The following is a 22877-nucleotide window of genomic DNA, read 5'->3' as shown; positions in this document are numbered from 1 at the left end:
TTCTTAAGTAGAGGTACCACTGTAATACAACAATCAGAAAATGCCAACCACTGGGTTTGCACCAGGGAGATGTCATTTGAACAATTTACACTATAGACATTAGGTGTGAAACTTGCAAAATGCACCCAATCATTTAGTTACTGAAGAAAAATGTACATTTCTTCCGCTTGTTATAATCCAGACAAGATGTTCGCCTAGCCATCATAATGTGCCACAAAAAGTAAGCCGAAACAGTGATTGCACCCTGCCACCTTTTGGCTGAATGAAGCTAAGAAAAACTTCCTATTAAGCCTGCTTTTCTATCTATGTCTACATTGGTACTTGAGCCACAGTGGAGCAGTGGTAAGAGTGCAGTATTGCAGGCTACTTCTGCTGACTGACAGCTGTCTGCAATTTGGCAGTTTAGATCTCACCTTCCATCCTTCTGAGGTGGTTAAAATGAGGAACCAGATTGTTGGGGGAATTGTGCTGATTCTGTAAACTGCTTAGAGAGGACTGTAAAAGCACTATGAAGCGGGGGTGGACAAAAAACCGGAAACACCTTGAAAAATCATCAAAATATATTTTAATATGGTGTTGGTCCGCCCTTTGCGGCAAATACAGCCTCAATTGTCCAGGGTATTGATTCATACAAATTGTGAATTGTTTCCAAAGGAATTTTAGCCCTTTCTTCATTTAAAGCACCCTCCAGTTCTTTTAGAGACGATGGTGGTGGGAATTGACTTCTTACTTGAATCTTTAAAATCGATCATAAATGCTCAATAATGTTGAAGTCTGGTGATTGTGGTGGCCAGATGAGATACTGAACTTCATTAGAATGTTCCTCGTGCCATTCTTTAACACTTCTTGCTCTATGGATTGGTGTTTTTATTGTTTGTTTGTTTGTTTGTTTGTTTATTCATTCATTCATTCATTCATTCATCTATTTATTTATGCCGCCCTTCTCCTTAGACTCAGGGCGGCTTACAACATGTTAGCAATAGCACTTTTTAACAGAGCTAGGCTATTGCCCCCACAATCCGGGTCCTCATTTTACCCACCTCGGAAGGATGGAAGGCTGAGTCAACCTTGAGCCGGTGATGAGATTTGAACCATTGACCTTCAGCTTCAGTGTCCTGCAGTACAACACTCTACCTGCTGCGCCACCCCGGCTCATTAGCATCTTGAAAGATGGCATCCCCCTCTGGAAACAGTTCTTAAACCATAGGATGAATTTGGTCAGCCACAATTCCTAAATAGTGATGGCTGTTAATTCTTCCATGAAGGGAAATCATTGGCCTGGCGGTTTTCCAAAAAATAGCACCCAAGATCATCACTGAACCCCTGCCATGTCTGACGGTTGGGAGAAGGCAGTCTGGGTGAAATGGTTCTTTCTTTTGGCTGTCTCCAAACATAAACATGGCCGGAGGTCAGAAAAAGGGTTAACGATGATTCGTCAGAGAAAATCACATTTTGCCACTGCTCGAGGGACCATTACTGGTGGTTTCTACACCACTCTAAACGCTTTGAAACATTTGTCTCTGAGAGCAGAGGTTTTCTAATTGCAGCTCTTCCGTGGAATCCAGATTTGTGAAGCTCCCTTTGAACAGTTTTTGTGGAAACTGGGTTCTGTACCTGTCTATTGAGCTCTGCAGTGATTTTAGGAGCTGTGGTCTTGCGATCCGCTCTAACAATTCGATTTAGAGTCTGTTCTGCCGGGCGCTCTGATAGAATCCTCCCAAAAATTCACAGGTACAAATTTCAGACACACACACGTTTGAAAATTCAAAACAATGTTCTTTATAATGAAAAGTCACTTAAACTAAGCCCTCTTTTGGTATAGCAAAGAGCACTGGTCTCCAAACAAACTGGTAATTGGTACAAGTCCCTTATCAGTTCTGTGATACTTAGCTTGCAGCTGTGAGGCAATTCAAAGTCCTTCTTTCACAAAGTGAAACTCAATTTGCTCTGGTTTAGTTTCAAAGCAGGGAAAAATCAGCACACAAAAAGCCAAAGTCAGTAAAGCAGTCACGAAACACAACGGTCAGATAATCCTCCACAATGGCCAAACCCACAGGCTGCTCTTTATAGCAGCCTCACTAATGACCACAGCCCCACCCAACCACAGGTGGCCTCATTTTCTTTGATAATAATCTCTCAGCTGTTGCTGCCTATGCATCGCTCTCCGCATGCGTGGCTGTATCATTAACTCTTGTTCCGAATCCAAGGAGGAGCTAGAGAATTGATCTCCTTCTGAGCTGTCTGCCACACTCTCCTCCTCCCTGTCACTCATGTCTTCTTGGTCAGAGGAGCCTTCATCAGCAGATTCCACGGGGGGGGGGGGCAAAACAGGCCTGCAGCATGTGGATGTCTCCCCCACAACCACAGTCCTTGGGGCAGGAGCTGGGCCAGAGCTAACCACAACAAGAGTGTGACGATCTCTCTCGGACAACTTCGACTTTCGACCAGACCTGTGCTTGGCTGAGGACGTTTTCCCTTCTCTTTCAAAAGCAGTCATTACTTTTGAGACATGACCTCTTGAAACGCCAAACATTCGGGCACTTTCTGTTACACGAGCGCCTGCCATTCGAGCACCAACAATTTGGCCTCTTTGAAAGTCTGAGAGGTCTGCCATTTTCTTAAATTTCTATTTTTAAAAAAGGTACCGTATATACTCGAGTATAAGTCGATATTTTCAGCACAAAAAATGTGCTGAAAAAACCCAACCTCGACTTATACTAGAGTCCCTGACTTTCACTGACCTGAAAACTGTCCCAAAGCTCCACAGTTCTGAGGTGAAAGGCAGGGAGGAAAGAAACCTCATGGCTGGCAACAGGAGGGTTTTTTTCCTTTCTGCTCTTGCTACCCCTCAGCTGCCTGATTGGCAGCAGGCTGAACCAATCACAGCTCCTCCTCTACACAGAAAGGAGGCACTGAGAGAGCTATCCAAATGGCAGCAAGCTGTACCAATCACAGCTCCTCCTCTACAGGAAGCACTGGGGGAAGGGGCGGGAGGGTTGAAGAGACTTTCAGAAGGAAGGAGCCATGGCTTTCTCTTCTGATCAAGCCAGCAACAATATTTTACAAGTAAATAAAATGTACAAGTAAAATGTAAGTTACCCGTTTAAAATTGATTAACAGGATAGGTTATTTTGTAAGGAATTGTTGCTTCAAGTGGGGATAATTCTGTGTAATTAAACTTTTTCTTCCAACTATACTTATACCCAAGAGGATTGTTAATGCTGACTTGTTTAAAACAATACAAAGGTTAGGATAATATTATTAATAGTATGAATTTTGTCATTAATCATTTGTTCTACATAATGAATATGAATAGATTTACCTTTTTTAAGACTATGGTTTCTCCTTATGCAAGATAAATATCATGTAGAAGAAAGATTTTACAATTAATGATTGAGTAACCCCAATTGTTATTTACTGATCTATTGAGATAGTAATAATGATTTTAACTTATGAAATATCTTTTTAAATGGAAAATCTGAATATTTATCATATGGAAGTTTGATTTAAGCAATTGTTTTGAAAGAATATATGAAATCCCAATTATTAAGAAAATTATAATGATATTGTAATAAAGATTAAGATAACAGGTTTTAAGATTAAGATAACATTCCTAAAGATATTTTAAGAGGGTTTTGGAATTAAGGAAAAGAAAGATTTTGGAAGGGGAGGAAGAAAGATGCAAGAAATAAAAAACATTTTGGAAGGAAAAAAGTTACATAATATAATAATAACAACAGGGTTGGAAGGGACCTTGGAGGTCTTCTAGTCTAACCCCTTGCCTAGGCAGGAAACCCTACAATACTTCAGACAAATGGGTATCCAACATCTTCTTAAAAACTTCCAGTGTTGGAGCATTCACAACTTTTGGTGGCAGGCTGTTCCACAGATTAATTGTTCCAACTGTCAGCAATTTTCTCCTTAGTTCTAAGTTGCTTCTCTCCTTGTTTAGTTTCCACCCATTGCTTCTTGTTCTGCCCTCAGGTGCTTTGGAGAATAGGTTGACTCTTTCTTCTTTGTGGCAAACTCTGAGATATTGGAAGAATGCTATCATGTCTCCCCTGGTCCTTTTCTTTCATTAAATTAGATATACCCAGTTCCTGCAACCGTTCTTCATATGTTTTTCTTTATTCTCCTACAAAAACAATTTTAAGAAGCTACAATAGAAGAATATTCCATTTTTATAAGTTACCAGTAACCACTGTATTTTCCACCCTGGACTTATATTCGAGTCAATAAGTTTTCCCAGTTTTTGTGGCAAAAGTAGATGCCTCAGCTTATAATCGGGTCGACATATACTCGAGTATATACGGGGTAGTTTAAAAAAACATATCAAATAACAGAATTTTAAAAAAACATTAAAATATGTCAAGTCTTGATTGATTTGAACATGTTCAAACATTATGATGCCAAAATTTCAAGTGTTTCCATTGTTTTGTCCACCCCCTGTAAGTCTAAGAGTTATTGCTATTGCCTTCCCTTCCTCTCCCTCCTTCCCAGATGAAAACATAGCATTGCAGGCTAACTCTGCCCGCAGCCAGGGATTCGATTCTCAACCTTGATAATGTCTGTGGATGCACCGAATGCTTTGCGCAGGCACAGAAGGTAAAAGAACCCAAATGGTGGTGGATGGGCGGAGCCTAGCATTCCCTTCGCGACCGGCTCTCCGATGACCGATAGGAACAAGTGAACCAGGAGCATTTCACCCCTGGCTTCTGGACATAATGTGGGTTTTAAAACCAGACTTTTTCTCACTGAGACTAGTGGACAGAGAATTAGAAAAGATTATGGAAGGTTGGTTTTGTGTAGGACAGAGATGGCGAACCTTTTTTTCCTTGGGTGCCAAAAGAGCGTGCACAAGGGACCATAGCCATAATTCAATTTCTGGGGAAGGCGAAAACAGCTACCCCCGCCCCCTGGAGGCCCTCTCGAGGCTGGAAATGGCCTGTTTCCCAACTTCTGGTGGGCCCAGCAGGCTCGTGTTTCATCCTCCCCAGGCTCTAAAGGTCCCTGGAGGCTGTTGGGGTCTGGATGGGTGTCAACAAGCTCAAACTCAATCCAGACAAGACAGAGTGGCTGTGGGTTTTGCCTCCCAAGGACAATTCCATCTGTCCATCCATTACCCTGGGGGAGGAGAAATTATTGACCCCTTCAGAGAGTGTTCACAACTTGGCCGTCCTCCTCAATCCACAGCTAATATTGGAACACCATCTCTCGGCTGTGGCGAGGAGGGCGTTTGCCCAGTTTCGCCTGGTGCACCAGTTGCGGCCCTATTTGGACAGGGAGTCATTGCTCACAGTCGCTCATGCCCTCATCACCTCGAGGTTCGACTACTGCAACGCTCTCTACATGGGTCTACCTTTGAAAAGTGTTCGGAAACTTCAGATCGTGTAGAATGCGGCTGCAAGAGCTATCGTGGGGCTTCCTAGATTTGCCCATGTTTCTACAACACTCCGTGGCCTGCACTGGTTGCCGATCGGTTTCCGGTCACAATTCAAAGTGTAGGTAATGACCTTTAAAGCCCTTCATGGCATTGGACCAGAATACCTCCGGAACCACCTTCTATCGCATATATCCCAGCGGCCGATAAGGTCCCACAGAGTTGGACTTCTCCAGGTCCCGTCGACTAAACAATGTCATTTGGCGGGCCCCAGGGGAAGAGCCTTCTCTGTGGTGGCCCCGGCCCTCTAGAATCAACTCCCCCTGGAGATTAGAACTCAAGACCCACCTATCTCGCCAGGCATGGGGGAATTAAGACATCTCCCCCAGGCTTTCTTATATTTTATGTTTGGTATGTATGTGTTGTATGGTTTTTAAATTGTTGGGGGTTTTTAATGTAATTTCATTATTAGATTTGTTCCATTGTTATACTGTTTTACTGTTGTTGTTAGCCGCCCCGAGTCTTTGGAGAGGGGCGGCATACAAATCTAATAAATTGAAATTGAAATTGAATTCCCTGGAGCTGGGGCAGAGTAAAAACGCCCTCCCTCATCCCACTGGAGGCTCTCTGGAAACCAAAAACGCCCTCTTGGAGCCTCTGTGCAAGCCAAAAATCAGCTGGCCAGCACACACATGCATGTTGGAGCTGAGCTAGGGCAATAGCTCACGGGCCAGCAGATATGGCTCCGCGTGCCACCCATGCCATAGGTTTGCCATCACTGGTATAGGATAACCACCGTGCAATTATTAAATATGACACAAAGATGAAAAACCCACAATGGAGAAGTGGTTGGCGAAGACAACAGCATTTGCAGAGATGGTAAAATTGACTTCTCTTGAGTAGAGAAAAGACATTAACTACATTTGTGATTGACTGAAAACCTTTTATGGAGCTTTTTGCTGAAAATAGTGGGAGAAATGAACTTGTCATTTATGGGTTTGATAGTTAGAAAGAACATGGAAAAGGACCAGCCAGACAAGATAAAATATATGTGCATTTATAACTGGCATAGAGATTGGAAGGCACTTTTTTCCCATCTTTTATTTTTACTAATTTTGGTTTGTCACAGTTACCCAGATGTTTCAGACTGGATTTGGAATTTTTGTCTATTAAGAATTAATTAAACCCTAGTAAAAACATGAGAGAATAAGATGACAGATATACAGGCTCCATAGTCTAACTCCGTCAAGGCAATCTTCCTTGTCCTCTAAGTACAAGGGTCACCCAGAAGTTAATGCACCATTTTTTTTCTCAGGCTAGTAATGGTACGAATGCGAAACTTTAGATATACATTATTTGAACGGTCAGGAGTGCGTGTGTAAATTTTGCGTTTCTTCAGACAAATAGCGTAGTTGCAGCCGTGTTTCGAAATGGCGTCTGTAAGTGATGTACGTTACAAGTAGCGTGTTGTCATTGAATTTCTCACTGTGGAGAAAGAAACTGTTGGGAACATTCACAAACGTTTGTGTACAGTTTATGGGGAATCTGCAGTCGACAGAAGTACGGTTAGTCGCTGGGCACAGAGGGGGAGGCCATTACAGTGCAGAAATGGCTTCGTGACCAGAACAAGGAGTGGTACCAACAGGGCATACACGCCGTTGTGTCTCGCTGGAGGAAGGCCATAGAACGGGACGGAGATTACGTGGAAAAATAGGAAGTAGGTTCCTCCAGTATGGCTAATTGCATGCAGTTCCACGGCTCTGGTGCACAACTTTGCTTCCTGCAACTGTGCAGATAGCAAAATCTCAAATGGAGACACATGTGCATGCGTGTTTAGGTGATTTTTCTTTTTTTGCTCGGATGCATGCGCACATGCATCCCAATGTGAGATTTTGCTGCCTGCACAGGTGAATGAAACAAAATAGTGCTCGAATCCACGCTCATGTGCCAGAGCCACAGAGCTGCGCGCAATTAGATGTACCAGCAGGAACCCAAACTGATTTTCATAGTGATACACCCAGTTTGTCCCAAATGCTAAAATTACTGTTTTCATCTTCATTTTCATTCCACTGTATGACTGTCACTTGTTGCTTGTATCCTTAAGATTTACATCAATATTGATTGTTTCCTCATTGCTTATTTGACCCCCATGACAATCATTAAGTGCTGTATCTCATGATTCTTGACAATTGTATCTTTCATGTTATGTACATTGAGAGCATAGAAACATAGAAGATTAATAGCAGGAAAAGACCTCATGGTCCATCTAGTCTGCCCTTATACTATTTCCTGTATTTTATCTTAGGATGGATATATGTTTATCCCGGGCATGTTTAAATTCAGTGACTGTGGATTTACCAACCACGTCTGCTGGAAGTTTGTTCCAAGCATCGACTACTCTTTCGGTAAAATAATATTTTCTCACGTTGCTTTTGATCTTTCCCCCAACTAACTTCAGATTGTGTCCCCTTGTTCTTGTGTTCACTTTCCTATTAAAAACACTTCCCTCCTGGACCTTATTTAACCCCTTAACGTATTTAAATGTTTCGATCATGTCCCCCCTTTCCCTTCTGTCCTCCAGACTCTACAGATTGAGTTCATGAAGTCTTTCCTGATAAGTTTTATTCTTTAACACCTTCCACCGTTTTTGTAACCCGTCGTTTTGTAGCATATGCACCAAAGACAAATTGAATATACTATTAGGTGGTTTCTCCTTTCTTGCCCCCTTTATATATATATTAACTACCATTTTTTAGCAATGGTTGGTTTTTAATTCAAATACTATGTTAGAGGTAATTGGAAATTTTAGCTCTTTTTCTTTTCCCTTATTGTCCCTTTTCTTTTCTATTTTAAAGGGCATTTATTATGGAAGAGGGTTTAAAGCATATATGAAGACTGATATGGAGGAGATTTTGAGAAAATTGAAACATTACGATCTAATTAATTTGATGTGATTAAGAATAGTAACAGCCCAAAATGTATATTGGCTAACAGTTTTTAAAAAAATTCTTATCATGTAAGGAATTGGAATAATTATTTTTTGGTTCAGACGTCAAATGGTAAGGAGGTGGCATTGGTTAATTTATGTATACCAAAATTGCAAAAATGATATACAGTGTTCCCTCGATTTTCACGGGTTCGAACTTCGCGAATAGCCTATACCACGGTTTTAAAAAAAATATTAATTAAAAAATACTTCATGGTTTTTTCCCCTATACCACGGTTTTTCCCACCCGATGACGTCATATGTCATCACCAAACTAATAATTTTTGCAAATAAATAACAAACAAAATAATTATTGTTAATAAATAATTATGTTTATAAATATCAGGATCACTAAGTGTCTTATTCAATGGTGAGTACCAGTAATAATGGTGAGTAAATGGTTGTTAAGGGAATGGGAAATGGTAATTTAAGGGTTTAAAGTGTTAAGGGATGGCTTGTTATAGTGTCCATAGCCAAAAATGGTGTATTTACTTCCGCATCTCTACTTCGCGGAAATTCGACTTTCGCGGGCGGTCTCGGAACGCATCCCCAGCGGAAATCGAGGGAACACTGTATTGTAAATTAATTTGAAATTAATGCTATCTTTTTTTCTGTAAACGTGATTGGAGAAGAAATTTTTTTAAAAAAATAACCCCCCCAAAAAAGACAAATTCCTTGTGTGTCGAATCACACTTGGCCAATGAAGAATTTTATTCTATTCTATTCCATTCTATTTAATCGAACAAGTTCAAAGGATGCTCACCAATGCAACACCCCACCCTCATTTCTCTTTTTCTGTTGACTTTGGAGGTAAGTTGGACTTCAAACCTTTCCTTCACTGAGGGTTTCCAATGCCAAAATGGAACACCAGTGAATGGCCGTCAGTATTATTCTTCCTTTTATTTGGAGAAGCAATTCGAGGCAAGCTTTACTACAGAAATGTAAACCTGATGCCCATGTTCCTGAACACGTTTCTTGAGTGTCTATTTACGTATGAGTGCAATTATACCTGGGTATCATAGTACGTCTGGCTTAGAGGCAGAGAGAGAAGGGAGGACGAAGGGAAGCAGAGCATTTTTGGCGAGAAGCAGGGATAAATTAAAAAGACCGCAATGACCATCCAAAACTTGAGATGGAAGTCACTGGAGCAGTGTTTCTCAACCTTGGCAGTTTGAAGATGTGTGGACTTCAACTCCCAGAATTCCCCAGCCAGCAACGCTTAGCTGGCTGGGGAATTCTGGGAGTTAAAGTCCACACACTGCACTGGAGTATCTTTGGAGGCTAACGCATGACCAACGTAAGGGCTTTTGAATGGCTATTATCAGAAGAAGCCCAGTACAGATCTGCTTAAGGAGGGGAAAAATATAACATAAACCTTTGGGATTTCCAGAGTCTGAAACAAAAGCACTGGGAGAGTGTTTTGGTGTGTGTGTATGTGTGTAACAGTGACAAAAGTCCAGGTGATATCCATAGCTGTTACCACGCAAACAAAACCGAGCCCTTTTTTTGTGTGTCTTTCAGCATCCCACCTACACGAAGAGACTGTTCTTTGATCGTAAGAGACATATTCTGATTATTTCTGACATTGCCACCTCCCCATCTCACCCCATCTGCCCAACAGACACCCAACCTCCCACCCTGGTCTGAAGAATCCCTTCAAGTTCATTGAAAGGAAAAGAGAAAAAATATATATATTTAACTGCCAGTATAATATCAGACCAGATGTGCTTGGCGGTATTCTAGTTTAGGAGGAAAATGGTCTTCTTAACAATGGAACAACAACAACAACAACAACAAAAACCCAGTAAAGCCCTTTAAAATTCACAAAGCAGTCACCCTGGCACAATTGTTTTGTTTTTTTGCCCCTTACAAAAATTAATAATAATAGAAAAATAAAGGATAAACATTATCCATCTATTTTATCCATTGCATTAATGCAGTGTTTCTCAACCTGGGCCGTTTGAAAATGTGTGGACTTCAACTCCCACAATTCCCCAGCCAGCAACACTGGCTGGGGAACTCTGGGAGTTGAAGTCCACACATCTTCAAATGGCCCAGGTTGAGAAACACTGTGTTAATGTCTCTGTTCGGTTTAAAGGCATTGCCTTTTCCGAAAAACTGCCCAAAGTAGAAGCATTTGTCTTCCCCAACCCCCAGCCCCACACTACACAACCCTCCCCAGGTTAGGCCCCTTCACCCAAGCGATCCAGTGAAAAAATAAGTACAAACTTGTACAAATCTCATCACACTTATCCACACCTTAGAAAACTATAAATACAGGTCTAAAAGAATAAACATTTTGATTTAGCAAAAGCAAGGGGGAAGAGCGCGCCCCCTCTTCTCCAAAGCATACCCATTGTTGCACGCACACACAAACACACACACACGCACACACAATCCAGTCGGGGATCCACCAGCTATCTTTTACAAATGGCCATAAAGAACCTGGTGAAGTTTACACAGAGAGAGAGAGAGAGATGGAGAAGCCCAACAGAGATTTTTGTCTTGCAATCACTCCGGGCGGATCCGTCAACAAGGAGCTCCTTTCTTCAACTGGCGTTTGGTAAGGACGTACTTGAAAAATTCGTAGACGGACCAGGCGATGGCGGTCGAAGGCATCTGGTAGATGACGCGTGCTTGGACCCCCTTAAAATACCCCGGGACCCCTCCCAGTTGATAGACTGTTCTAAAGGCGTTGGCCATGCCGGAGAGGTGGCCGCTGATGTTGACGGAACTCAACGCCAGGTTCTCCTGCGTGTTGAGCAAGGTCTTGCAAACGTCTAAGGGGGTGGTGGCGGCGGCCGCCACCGCTCCCGCCACAGCCCCCGAGATGATGTGCGAGCGAGGGTTGTACTGCCGCCGGGGGTTGATCTGTTCCTGCATGAACTCGTAGGTGATGAAGTGGATGGCTTGAAAAGGGATGTTCATGGTGAGCTGGGTGGTGTAGCTGCGGTAAAAGGCACCCAAGCCTTCAGTCCGATGCACGGCCCGGATACATTCCGTGACTGTCTTGTGCGGGGAATTGTACATCTGCATGCGCTGCTTCACCACTGGCGGCCGGAGATCAGACCGTTGCGCACGTCCGCGGGTAAGAAAGGAAAGCGGAGCGAAGGAACAACATAGAGACGACAAACAACAACAACGACAAAAGAAATGCAAGTTAGATCAAGGTCACACATATGAATGGAAGATCCCCATTTACAGTAATCCCTCACTACTTCGAGGTTCATCTTTGGCGGATTCGCTACTTCACGGGTTTTCAAAGGGGGCTTAAATCCATTGAAAATTTTAAATCCATTAAAAAGTCATAAATTTCTTCTACAGTATTACTGTACTCTACTAAAGAAACTGGTAGGATATCACATGTAGTTCCAGCTGAGAAACATTAGAGAATGACTGTTTAATGCAAAGGGTGGGTTTTAAAAGTCCAAATATGCGTTAAAATACATTAAACATATATACAGTGTTCCCTCAATTTCCACGGGGGATGCGTTCTGAGACCGCCCGCGAAAGTCGAATTTCCGCGAAGTAGAGATGCGGAAGTAAATACACCATTTTTGGCTATGGACAGTATCACAAGCCTTCCCTTAACATTTTAAACCCCTAAATTACCATTTCCCATTCCCTTAACAACCATTTACTCACCGTTATTACTGGTATTCACCATTGAATAAGACACTTAGTGATCCTGATATTTATAAACATAATTATTTATTAACAATAATTATTTTTTTTGTTATTTATTTGCAAAAATTATTAGTTTGGCAATGACATATGACGTCATTGGGTGGGGAAAACCGTGGTGTAGGAAAAAACCCGTGAAGTATTTTTTAATTAATATTTTTTGAAAAACCGTGTTATAGGCTATTTGCGAAGTTCGAACCCGTGAAAATCGAGGGAACGCTGTACAGCGTTCCCTCAATTTTCGCGGGTTCGAACTTCGCGGAAAGTCTATACCACGGTTTTTCAAAAATATTAATTAAAAAATACTTTGCGGGTTTTTTCCCTATACCACGTTTTTTCCCACCCGATGACGTCATATGTCATCACCAAACTTTCATCTGCCTTTAATAAATATTTTTTTAATAAACTTTACTAAATAAACATGGTGAGTAATAATCTAAATGGTTGTTAAGGGAATGGGAAATTGTAATTTAGGGGTTTAAAGTGTTAAGGGAAGGCTTGTGATACTGTTCATAGCCAAAAATAGTGTATTTACTTCCGCATCTCTACTTCGCGGAAATTCGACTTTCGTGGGCGGTCTCGGAACGCATCCCCCGGGAAAAGCGAGGGAACACTGTATCTTTCCTCTACTTCACGGAAATTCGTTTTTCACGGATGGTCTTGGAAGAGATCCCCCGCAAAAAACGAGGGATCACTGTATAGGAAGGGCCACCTGGGAGCAAGGCAGAAACGTTGCAGTGGCGACTTTGGGTGATTTAGCAGATTTAGCATATAAATCCAATAAATCTAATCTAATCTGCCAGACCTCTGACACTTCAGCCCATTTCTTCTGCATCCGGGAAGGTTTTCCTGAAGTCCTCGGCAGCCGATAACAGAGCTCCAGAGTGATCTAGACCTCATGTCAGTGTAATCCTAGTCTCACACTACTTCTTCCTGTACTTCTGCTCCTGTATATGTCAGCATTAAATGTTTTATTTCCTTTTTCTCTGGGAACAGAGAAGCAGAGCGCTGACATGCAAAATTATGCCTTGCTCAAACTGCCCAAGGAGCTGCGGATACAGTTCTACAGAGGAATCATTGAGTCTGTCATCTGCACCTCTATAACTGTCTGGTTTGGTGCTGCAACCCAACAGGACCGACACAGACTTCAGAGGAGAATCAGAACTGCAGAAAAAACAGTTGCTGCCAACCTGCCTCCCATTGAGGGCCTGTATACTGCACGAGTCAAAAAGAGGGCGGGGAAAATATTTACTGACCCCTCACATCCTGGACACAAACTGTTTCAACTCCTACCCTCAAAACGTCGCTACAGAGCACTACACACCAAGACAACTGGATACAAGAACAGTTTTTTCCCGAACGCCATAACTCTACTAAACAAATAATTCCCTCAACACTGTCAGACTTTCTACTAAATCTGCACTTCTATTCTACTAGTTTTTCTCATCATTCCTATCACCCATTTCCTCCCATGTTGACTGTATGACTGTAACTTGTTGCTTATATCTTAAGATTTTTATTAATATTGCTTCTTCATTGCTTATTTGACCCCTATGACAACCATTAAGTGTCGTACCACATGATTCTTGACAAATGTATATTTTATTTTATGTACGCTGAGAGCATATGCACCAAGACAAATTCCTTGTGTGTCCAATCACACTTGGCCAATAAAATTCTATTCCATTCTATTCTATAATGTAATATGTCATACAACATGGCTGCACTCTTGCTCTTATTGCTACGAGAATAAGATTCCATTGCTCTGAAGAAGAAATGGGCCGAGGTGTGCAAGGCCTGGTTGCAACTATCTGAAAGTAAGTAGTAGGGCAGCTCCACTTCCGTTTTGTTTCCGAACTTCCGATTGGCCCGTTGGGCCGTTTTTTGATAATCCCCAAAGCCTGGGGAGAGCAAAAACGGCCGAAAAGGCCGAAAATCAGCTGGCCAGATGTGGTTCCATGTGCCACCTGTGGCCACGTGTGCCATAGGTTCACCATCACTGCCCTGTGATGTTGAAATGCATTCCATGTATCTCTCTTAGAATCTGGTGCGCCAGTTGCGGCCCTATTTGGACCGAGAGTCATTGCTCACAGTCACTCATGCCCTCATCACCTCAAGGCTCGACTACTGTAATGCTCTCTACATGAGGCTACCTTTGAAAAGTGTTCGGAAACTTCAGATCATGCAGAATGCAGCTGCGAGAGCAATCATGGGCTTTCCCAAATATGCCCATGTTACACCAACACTCCGCAGTCTGCATTGGTTGCCGATCAGTTTCCGGTCACAATTCAAAGTGTTGGTTATGACCTATAAAGCCCTTCATGGCACCGGACCAGGATACCTTTGGGACCGCCTTCTGCCGCACGAATCCCAGCAACTGGTTAGGTCCCACAGAGTTGGCCTTCTTCGGGTGCCGTCGACTAAACAATGTCGTCTGGCGGGACCCAGGGGAAGAGCCTTCTCTGTGGTGGCTCCAACCCTCTGGAACCAGCTCCCCCCTGAGATTAGGATTGCCCCCACCCTACTTGCCTTTCGTAAACTCCTTAAAATCCACCTCTGCCGTCAGGCATGGGGGAACTGAAACATCTCCCCCTTACCCATGTTGTTCTGGTGTTTGATTGATTGTGTGCTTGGTTTTTACATATATTGGGGTTGTTTTTTATGATTTTTTAGCCTAAAATTGTAATTGGATTGGTGGGTATTGGATTTGTCTCTATGTACTGTTTTGCCATTGTTGTGAGCCGCCCCGAGTCTGCGGAATGGGGCGGCATATAAATCCAATAAATCTAATCTAATCTAATCTTCTGATATCCCATATGGAACCCTGACGTGCAATATAATGCCTATCTCAGGTCATTTTTGAATTGTCCTTCCCTTCTCTCGGCCTCGCTGGGCCACTTGCCCCAAACTGGATTACCTTCAGCTGGGTTCATGACGCCATCGTGAAGAAGGGTAGCCATACTGCCAGCCATGCCTGCAAAAGAAGAAATGAAGACAGACCCCTTTCACAAAGGAAGTTTTGACAAGCCAACCCTGGTTCTGTGCACAAAACATTGTACCCTTAAGAATTAGCAATCAACACATCAGCCTCCAGGCTCATTATAGACGTTAGAAACCAACCTAATATACAGCAGATCATTTGAAAAAGAACATTCAGTATCACAGGTGTATTGTATATAAACATAGAAGACTGACGGCAGAAAAAGACCTCATGGTCCATCTAGTCTGCCCTTATACTATTTCCTGTATTTTATCTTAGGATGGATCTATTTTTATCCCAGGCACGTTTCAATTCAGTTCCCGTGGATTTACCAACCACGTCTGCTGGAAGTTTGTTCCAAGGATCTACTACTCTTTCAGTAAAATAATATTTTCTCATGTTGCCTTTGATCTTTCCCTCAACTAACTTCAAATTGTGTCCCCTTGTTCTTGTGTTCACTTTCCTATTAAAAACACTTCCCTCCTGAACCCTATTTAACCCTTTAACATATTTAAATGTTTCGATCATGTCCCCCCTTTTCCTTCTGTCCTCCAGACTATACAGATGGAGTTCATTAAGTCTTTCCTGATACGTTTTATGCTTAAGACCTTCCACCATTCTTGTAGCCCGTCTTTGGACCCGTTCAATTTTGTCAATATCTTTTTGTAGGTGAGGTCTCCAGAACTGAACCCAGTATTCCAAATGTAGTCTCACCAGCGCTCTATATAAGGGGATCACAATCTCCCTTTTCCTGCTTGTTATACCTCTAGCTATGCAGCCAAGCATCCTACTTGCTTTTCCTACCGCCCGACCACACTGCTCACCCATTTTGAGACTGTCAGAAATCACTACCCCTAAATCCTTCTCTTCTGAAGTGTTTGCTAACACAGAACTGCCAATGCAATACTCAGATTGAGGATTCCTTTTCCCCAAGTGCATTATTTTACATTTGGAAACATTAAACTGCAGTTTCCATTGCTTTGACCATTTATCTAGTAAAGCTAAATCATTTACCATATTACAGACCCCTCCAGGAATATCAACCCTATTGCACACTTTAGAGTCATCGGCAAATAGGCAAACCTTCCCCACCAGACCTTCCCCTCACAAACACATTAAAAAGAATAGGACCCAGAACTATTAATATACTTAATAGTCACATACAAAAGGAATAAAGTGTTCCCTGGATTTTCGTGGGTTTGAACTTTGCGAATAGCCTATACCACGGTTTTTCAAAAAATATTAATTAAAAAATACTTCGCTTTTTTTTTCTATACCACGGTTTTTTTCCGCCCGATGACATCATACATCATCGGCAAACTAATATTTTTTGCAAATAAATCATTATTGTTGATAAATAATTATGTTTATAAATATCAGGATTACTAAGTGTCTTATTCAATGGTAAGTACCAGTAATAATGGTGAGTAAAAGGTTGTTAAGGGAATGGGAAATTGTAATTTAGGGGTTTAAAGTGTTAAGGGAAGGCTTGTGATACTGTCCATAGCCAAAAATGGTGTATTTATTTCTGCATCTCTACTTCGCGGAAATTCGACTTTCGCAGGCGGTCTCAGAACGCATCCCCCGCGAAAATCGAGGGAACACTGTATAAGTAATTGCGTTTAACAGCTGTGAAACAATTTCTTTTAAAATATCTGAAGGTACCAAATGAAAACCTTCACAATGACAAGTTTTAAAAATATCTAAAATCTATCATTATATGCCGCCCCGAGTTTGCGGAGAGGGGCGGCATATAAATCCAATAAACCTAAACCTAAATCTATCCATGAACTTACCAACAGCATGGCTGGGAAGAATAAAAGGTTTTCTTTCTCATTTTTTTTTTTAAAGGATATGTTGCCTAGATTTACAGATAATAGAAATATACAACCTGAGGCTCTGTTATTGCTGGCAGCCAATCAGAACTCCTTCAAAAATTACCATTAAATTACAACTTTCAGTGTGATAGAAGATGTTAGCAGGGATTATTTAACCTCACCAACTCAAGAAGTATTCAGCAAGTTACTCAAAAGGCACAAGTTAACTAAAAAACCCTCTTTGCTCTATATATAAAACCAGAAATACAGTCATTTGAACTCAATTATCAGTTATAACATATGACAAAAGATTCCCTTTGTGGCTGCAGAGAACATTCACAATTGCCTTAATAATGACAGCAAAAGCTATTACTGTAGATCAAGGATGTCCAATCTTGTCAACTGTAGGATTTAAAGACTTCAACTCCCATGCTGACTATGAATTATCTATTTATTTATCTATCTGTCTATTTTATTCACTAAGCATGAAACTCCATTAACTGAACATTTTAAAAAATGTCACAAATACTGGTGCTAATGGTTGATACGGGTTATTATTATTGTTGTTATTATTATTATTTATTAGATTTGTATGCCGCCCCTCTCCGTAGACCCGTTATTACTATGACTATTAGTATTATGAATAGAATAGAATAGAATAACAGAGTTGGAAGGGACCTTGGAGGTCTTCTAGTCCAACCCCCTGCTTAGGCAGGAAACCCTACACTACTTCAGGCAAATGGTTATCCAACATCTTCTTTAACACTTCCAATGTTGGAGCATTCACAACTTCTGGAGGCAAGCTGTTCCACTGATGAACTGTTCTAATGTCAGGAAATTTCTCCTTTGTTCAGCATAGCTGGCTGGAGAATACTGGGAGTCGAAGTCTGAAAGTTGCCAAGTTTGGGGACCCCTGCTCTATATGGGGAAAAAAACCATAATGATGATTGAAATAAAATGTCAAGTATCCATGTAAAATACATAGAAACATAGAAGACTGATGGCAGAAAAAGACCTCATGGTCCAGCTAGTCTGCCCTTATACTATTTCCTGTATTTTATCTTACAATGGATATATGTTTATCCCAGGCATGTTTAAATTCAGTTACTGTGGATTTACCAACCACGTCTGCTGGAAGTTTGTTCCAAGGATCTACTACTCTTTCAGTAAAATAATATCCCCCAACTAACTTCAGATTGTGTCCCCTTGTTCTTGTGTTCACTTTCCTATTAAAAACACTTCCCTCCTGAACCCTATTTAACCCTTTAACATATTTAAATGTTTCGATCATGTCCCCCCTTTTCCTTCTGTCCTCCAGACTATACAGATTGAGTTCATTAAGTCTTTCCTGATACGTTTTATGCTTAAGACCTTCCACCATTCTTGTAGCCTGTCTTTGGACCCGTTCAATTTTGTCAATATCTTTTTGTAGGTGAGGTCTCCAGAACTGAACACAGTACTCCAAATGTGGTCTCACCAGCGCTCTATATAAGGGGATCACAATCTCCCTCTTCCTGCTTGTTATACCTCTAGCTATGCAGCCAAGCATCCTACTTGCTTTTCCTACCGCCCAACCACACTGCTCACCCATTTTGAGACTGTCAGAAATCACTACCCCTAAATCCTTCTCTTCTGACGTTTTTGCTAACACAGAACTGCCAATGCAATACTCAGATTGAGGATTCCTTTTCCCCAAGTGCATTATTTTACATTTGGAAACATTAAACTGCAGTTTCCATTGCTTTGACCATTTATCTAGTAAAACTAAATCATTTACCATATTACAGACCATAATTCCCCTTGTGCATCTTAAAATCAAACCAAACATGAGAACAGCACTCAGCAGCCTTCATTAAAATTGTACTGAACTACAAATTATTAATCTTGTGTAAACCCAAATTCTGCACTATATAGGAAGGCTAAAATTTAAAAATCTTTGAAGTCCACATGTCATAGAACCAAATTTGCCTACCCCTGATCTAGTGGGACCAAGAAGTAAGGCATCCGACATGGTAGCAGAAATACGATTGGCATATGCCCCCCCCAAAAAAAATAATCTGGGTCTTCATTTTACCAACCACAGAAGTATGGAAGGTTAAGTCAACCTTGATCCGGTCAGAATCGAACTCCCGTCTTTGGGCAAAGTTCGCTTACAATACTGCATTCTAATCCCTGTGCTGCTATGGCTCAATTAACTGCACATTTAATCTCTATTTTTTTGTATATTCAGAGAAATGCACCATTTTCGATTTCAGTGTCTTCCAAGCAAACAGGAATTGGGAGGCATACGTTTAAATATTAGCAACCTACGGATTCTTTCATTCAGTGCAGTGGTGGGTTGCTACCAGTTCGTCCTGGTACAGGCGAACTGGTAGTGGCAGCGGTGGGAGGCTCGGATATAACCACAGATAATCTGCACATGCGCAGAAGGTTCTGTGCATGTGCAGAAGTTCCCCACGTACATGTTCGCAATTCTGAACCAGTAGCGAAGGTAAATGAAACCTGCTATTGATTCAGTGCCAAAATGATCTAAATAAAACGAACAAAAATCAAGTGAAAAGCTATTTGTGTTAATTGGAGGATAATAGAAACGCAATTAGATGCATATTTGCGAACTGCCCATTAAGAGACCACAGAATTTATTCTAGCACATAATTTGCCATGAAGCAAATTAAGAAGCATCAACGTAGATCCTAAAAGCAGAAATTCCAATTAAAGAATCGGAATGCCTTTTGGGTGTCATATTCTGGAGAGAAAGACTGGTAAATTTTTAAAGACAGCTGGTCGATTATAATGGGAAGTAAAAATGTCGCACCAGAGGTAGAGATTGGAGCGATCCAGCCAGCTTGTAATTTTATATTCATTATAGCACGGCCAAATTTGGTAAGATTTAGCAGCGATAAAACAGATCTCCGGAGAGAAGCGAACCCCAAAATCTAAGAACCAAAATTTTCCTAGAAATTTGCCCGTGTTAGACCGACAAGCTATTTCCGACCACTCCTTCCCAGAGCCCAATCAGAGGTATTTATGATCAAAACACTTTGACATCTAACTTTTAGAGGAACTGGAGCACTACGTATCTTCGGTATTCTTCATACATTCGTGCCTCTAAAACTGAGCAGGTGCCTGTAGGAAATAGACAAGAGGTTGAAGGTTGCAAGAGCGCCTAGGTTGCCAAAGACGGAGTCTTCCAAGCGTCTTGTGTTTTGTCTCTCTCCAGAAGCAGAAATTGCATGCTGAAGATGTCAGACCACATGAAAAAGGACGCAAGTCAAGTCAAAGCGCCAAGACGGCACCCATTGGGTTATGTCAATATACCGTTGGCCAGGTGGCTGTTGCCTCCGTGTTGAATAATGTCACTTAAAGTGCGTTTCATTTTTTCGTAGCAGGCAAAATACAAGGCGTGGGCCGGGCCGGCCCCCAAGACGGTGACGTTAATGCCTCTCAGCGGCCTCCAGAGTCCTTCCGTGCGGACAATCTTCCTCAAGGCCTCGAAGACGCTCCGGTATTGAGCTTTGGGGTCAGGTTGCAAACTCTGCATCCGAGTCTACGAGAAGATAAAAAAGAAGATGGATGAGGTACAGGAGAAGAAGACACTCTGGGCTGGGAGACACGACTTTGAGGAGGAAGCAGTGGTTCTCAACCTTTGTAATGACACGACCCCTTAATACAGTTCCCCAATACATGCCTTCTACCGCACAAATCCCAGCGGCCGATAAGGTCCCACAGAGTTGGCCTTCTCCGGGTCCCGTCAACCAAACAATGTCGTTTGGTGGGCTCCAGGGGAAGAGCCTTCTCTGTGGCGGCCCCGGCCCTCTGGAATCAACTCCCCACAGAGATTAGAACGGCCCCCACCCTCCTTGTCTTTTGCAAATTACTCAAGACCCACCTTTGTCACCAGGCATGGGGGAGTTAGGATATTCCTTCCCCCTAGGCCATTACAAGTTATGCATGGTATGTTTGTGTGTATGTTTGGTTTTATAATAAGGGTTTTTAGTTGTTTTATTAAATTGGATTTTTACATGTTGTTTTTTATCATTGTTGTTAGCTGCCCCGAGCCTGCGGTGAGGGGCGGCATACAAATCCAATTAATAATAATAATAATAATAATAATAATAATAATAATAATAATGATGTTGTGGTGACCCCCAATCATAAGTCTAGCGCCAATTCTCCCGACAGAGCTTTAAGCTGATTGGCAGGAAGGTCAGAGGGACACCCCCACTGTAAACGTCTGATTGGTCGGATTGTAAAAATATGTTCCAAGGCGCCAGAATTTAGTTCCTAACACCATGGGAATTTTGCCTTTCTCGAGGTCTTAGGCGACACCTGTGAAATGGTTGTTCGACCCACCCAAAGAGATCCCGATTCCCAGGTTGAGAACCACTGCTTCAAATACTTCTTGACTGTTGGTTATGACCTATAAAGCCCTTCATGGCATCGGACCAGAATATCTCCGCAACTGCCTTCTACCGCACAAATCCCAGCAACCAGTTAGGTCCCACAGAGTTGGCCTTCTCCGGGTCCCGTCGATTAAACAATGTCATCTGGCGAACCCAGGGGAAGAGCCTTCTCTGTGGCAGCCCCAACCCTCTGGAACCAGCTGCCCCCAGAGATTGCCTTTCGTAAACTTCTTAAAAACTCACCTTTGCCATCAGTCATGGGGGAATTGAGACATCTTCCCCAGGCCTATATAATTTATGTATGGTATGTTTGTGTATATGTTTCGTTTTTAAATAAGGGGGTTTAGATATTTTTTAAATAAATTAGATTTGTCATTGTACCTTGTTTTTATTATTGCTGTGAGCCGCCCCGAGTCTGTGGAGAGGGGCGGCATACAAATCTAATAAATAATAATAATAATAATAATAATAATAATAATAATAATAATAATAATAACTTTTAAAAAAATATGTTTTATTGATACATTTTTAATAAACATAAAAAGTTCCATATCTATCTGAACATGTTGTCTGGGCAGTCCCTAACCTGTTTCTTTTAGTTAGATTAGAAGATAGGAAAAATGATTAGTTCCCACAATGCAATGGGGGTGGGTAGGAAATGCCTGTAAAAGTAGTAATTTTAAGTAGTAAAACGACTTCAGCTTCAACCACAACAACACACGAGCACGCCACAGATACAAACTTAAAGTAAACTGCTCTAAACCCGACTGCAGGAAATACGACTTTAGTAACCGAGTAGTTGATGCGTGGAACTCACTGCCAGACTCTGTAGTATCATCACCTAACCCCAAAACATTACTCTTAGTCTTAGACTATCCACTGTTGACCTCTCCCGATTCCTAAGAGGTCAGTAAGGGGCGTGCATAAGTGCTCCAGCGTGCCTTCCATACCCTGTCCTAATGTTTCTCTTTTACTAATACCATGTATATAAATATTATATCTTTGAATATCTCCAATGCATATGCGACAAAACAAATAAAGAAATAAAATAAAATGTAAGAACATGATTTTGGAACATGCCAGGAGAGGGCGCTGTAAGCCTGCCCAGGATAGCAGCGCCATCTCCAGCAAAGATTTAAACTTAATATTAACCGCTCCAAACTTGACTGTAAAAAATATGACTTCAGTAACCGAGTTGTCGAAGCGTGGAACTCATTACCGGACTCCATAGTGTCATCCCCAAACCCCCAACACTTTACCCTTAGATTATCTACGGTTGACCTATCCAGATTCCTAAGAGGTCAGTAAGGGGCGAGTACAAGTGCACTAGAGTGCCTTCCGTCCCCTGTCCTATTGCTCTCCTATATTTCCTATTCCTTTCTTCTATTCCTATATCTCTTCTTCTATTCTTTCATTGATAAGTTCTATTACTATATCTTCTCTTCTATTCTTTCTTAGATATATTTTACTATGAGTATCTCCTCTATAACCTTCATCATGTATTTTACTATGTGTATATAGATATATACCCACTAAAACCCTCATTGTGTATTGGACAAAATAAATAAATAAATAAACAAATGAATGAATGAATAAATAAAAAAATAAAAAAATTGTTGCAAGCCCT

The 22877-nt window shown here is 41.6% G+C and overlaps 1 protein-coding gene across 3 annotated transcripts in view; it reads right to left on the bottom strand.

Moving 5' to 3' along the window:
* Positions 1-9053: 9053 nt before the first annotated feature.
* Positions 9054-22877, bottom strand: part of SLC25A37 (solute carrier family 25 member 37) — a 54323-nt gene continuing 40499 nt past the window's right edge. For 2 of the 3 annotated variants that reach the window (XM_070765260.1, XM_070765259.1), the window contains exons 3-5: positions 20166-20394; positions 14968-15024; positions 9054-11416 (exon numbers count right to left, since the gene is read on the bottom strand). In XM_070765260.1, coding sequence (XP_070621361.1) covers positions 10896-11416; positions 14968-15024; positions 20166-20394 — 807 coding nt within the window. In that variant the 3' untranslated portion in view covers positions 9054-10895. The other variant, XM_070765261.1, reaches the window with a different exon arrangement.

This window comes from Erythrolamprus reginae, chromosome 12 (genome assembly GCF_031021105.1).
Source record: "Erythrolamprus reginae isolate rEryReg1 chromosome 12, rEryReg1.hap1, whole genome shotgun sequence".
NCBI classification, from domain to species: domain Eukaryota; kingdom Metazoa; phylum Chordata; class Lepidosauria; order Squamata; family Dipsadidae; genus Erythrolamprus; species Erythrolamprus reginae.
Note: the sequence above shows the minus strand (reverse complement) of the source record. Positions and strands in the feature narration are given on the sequence as shown.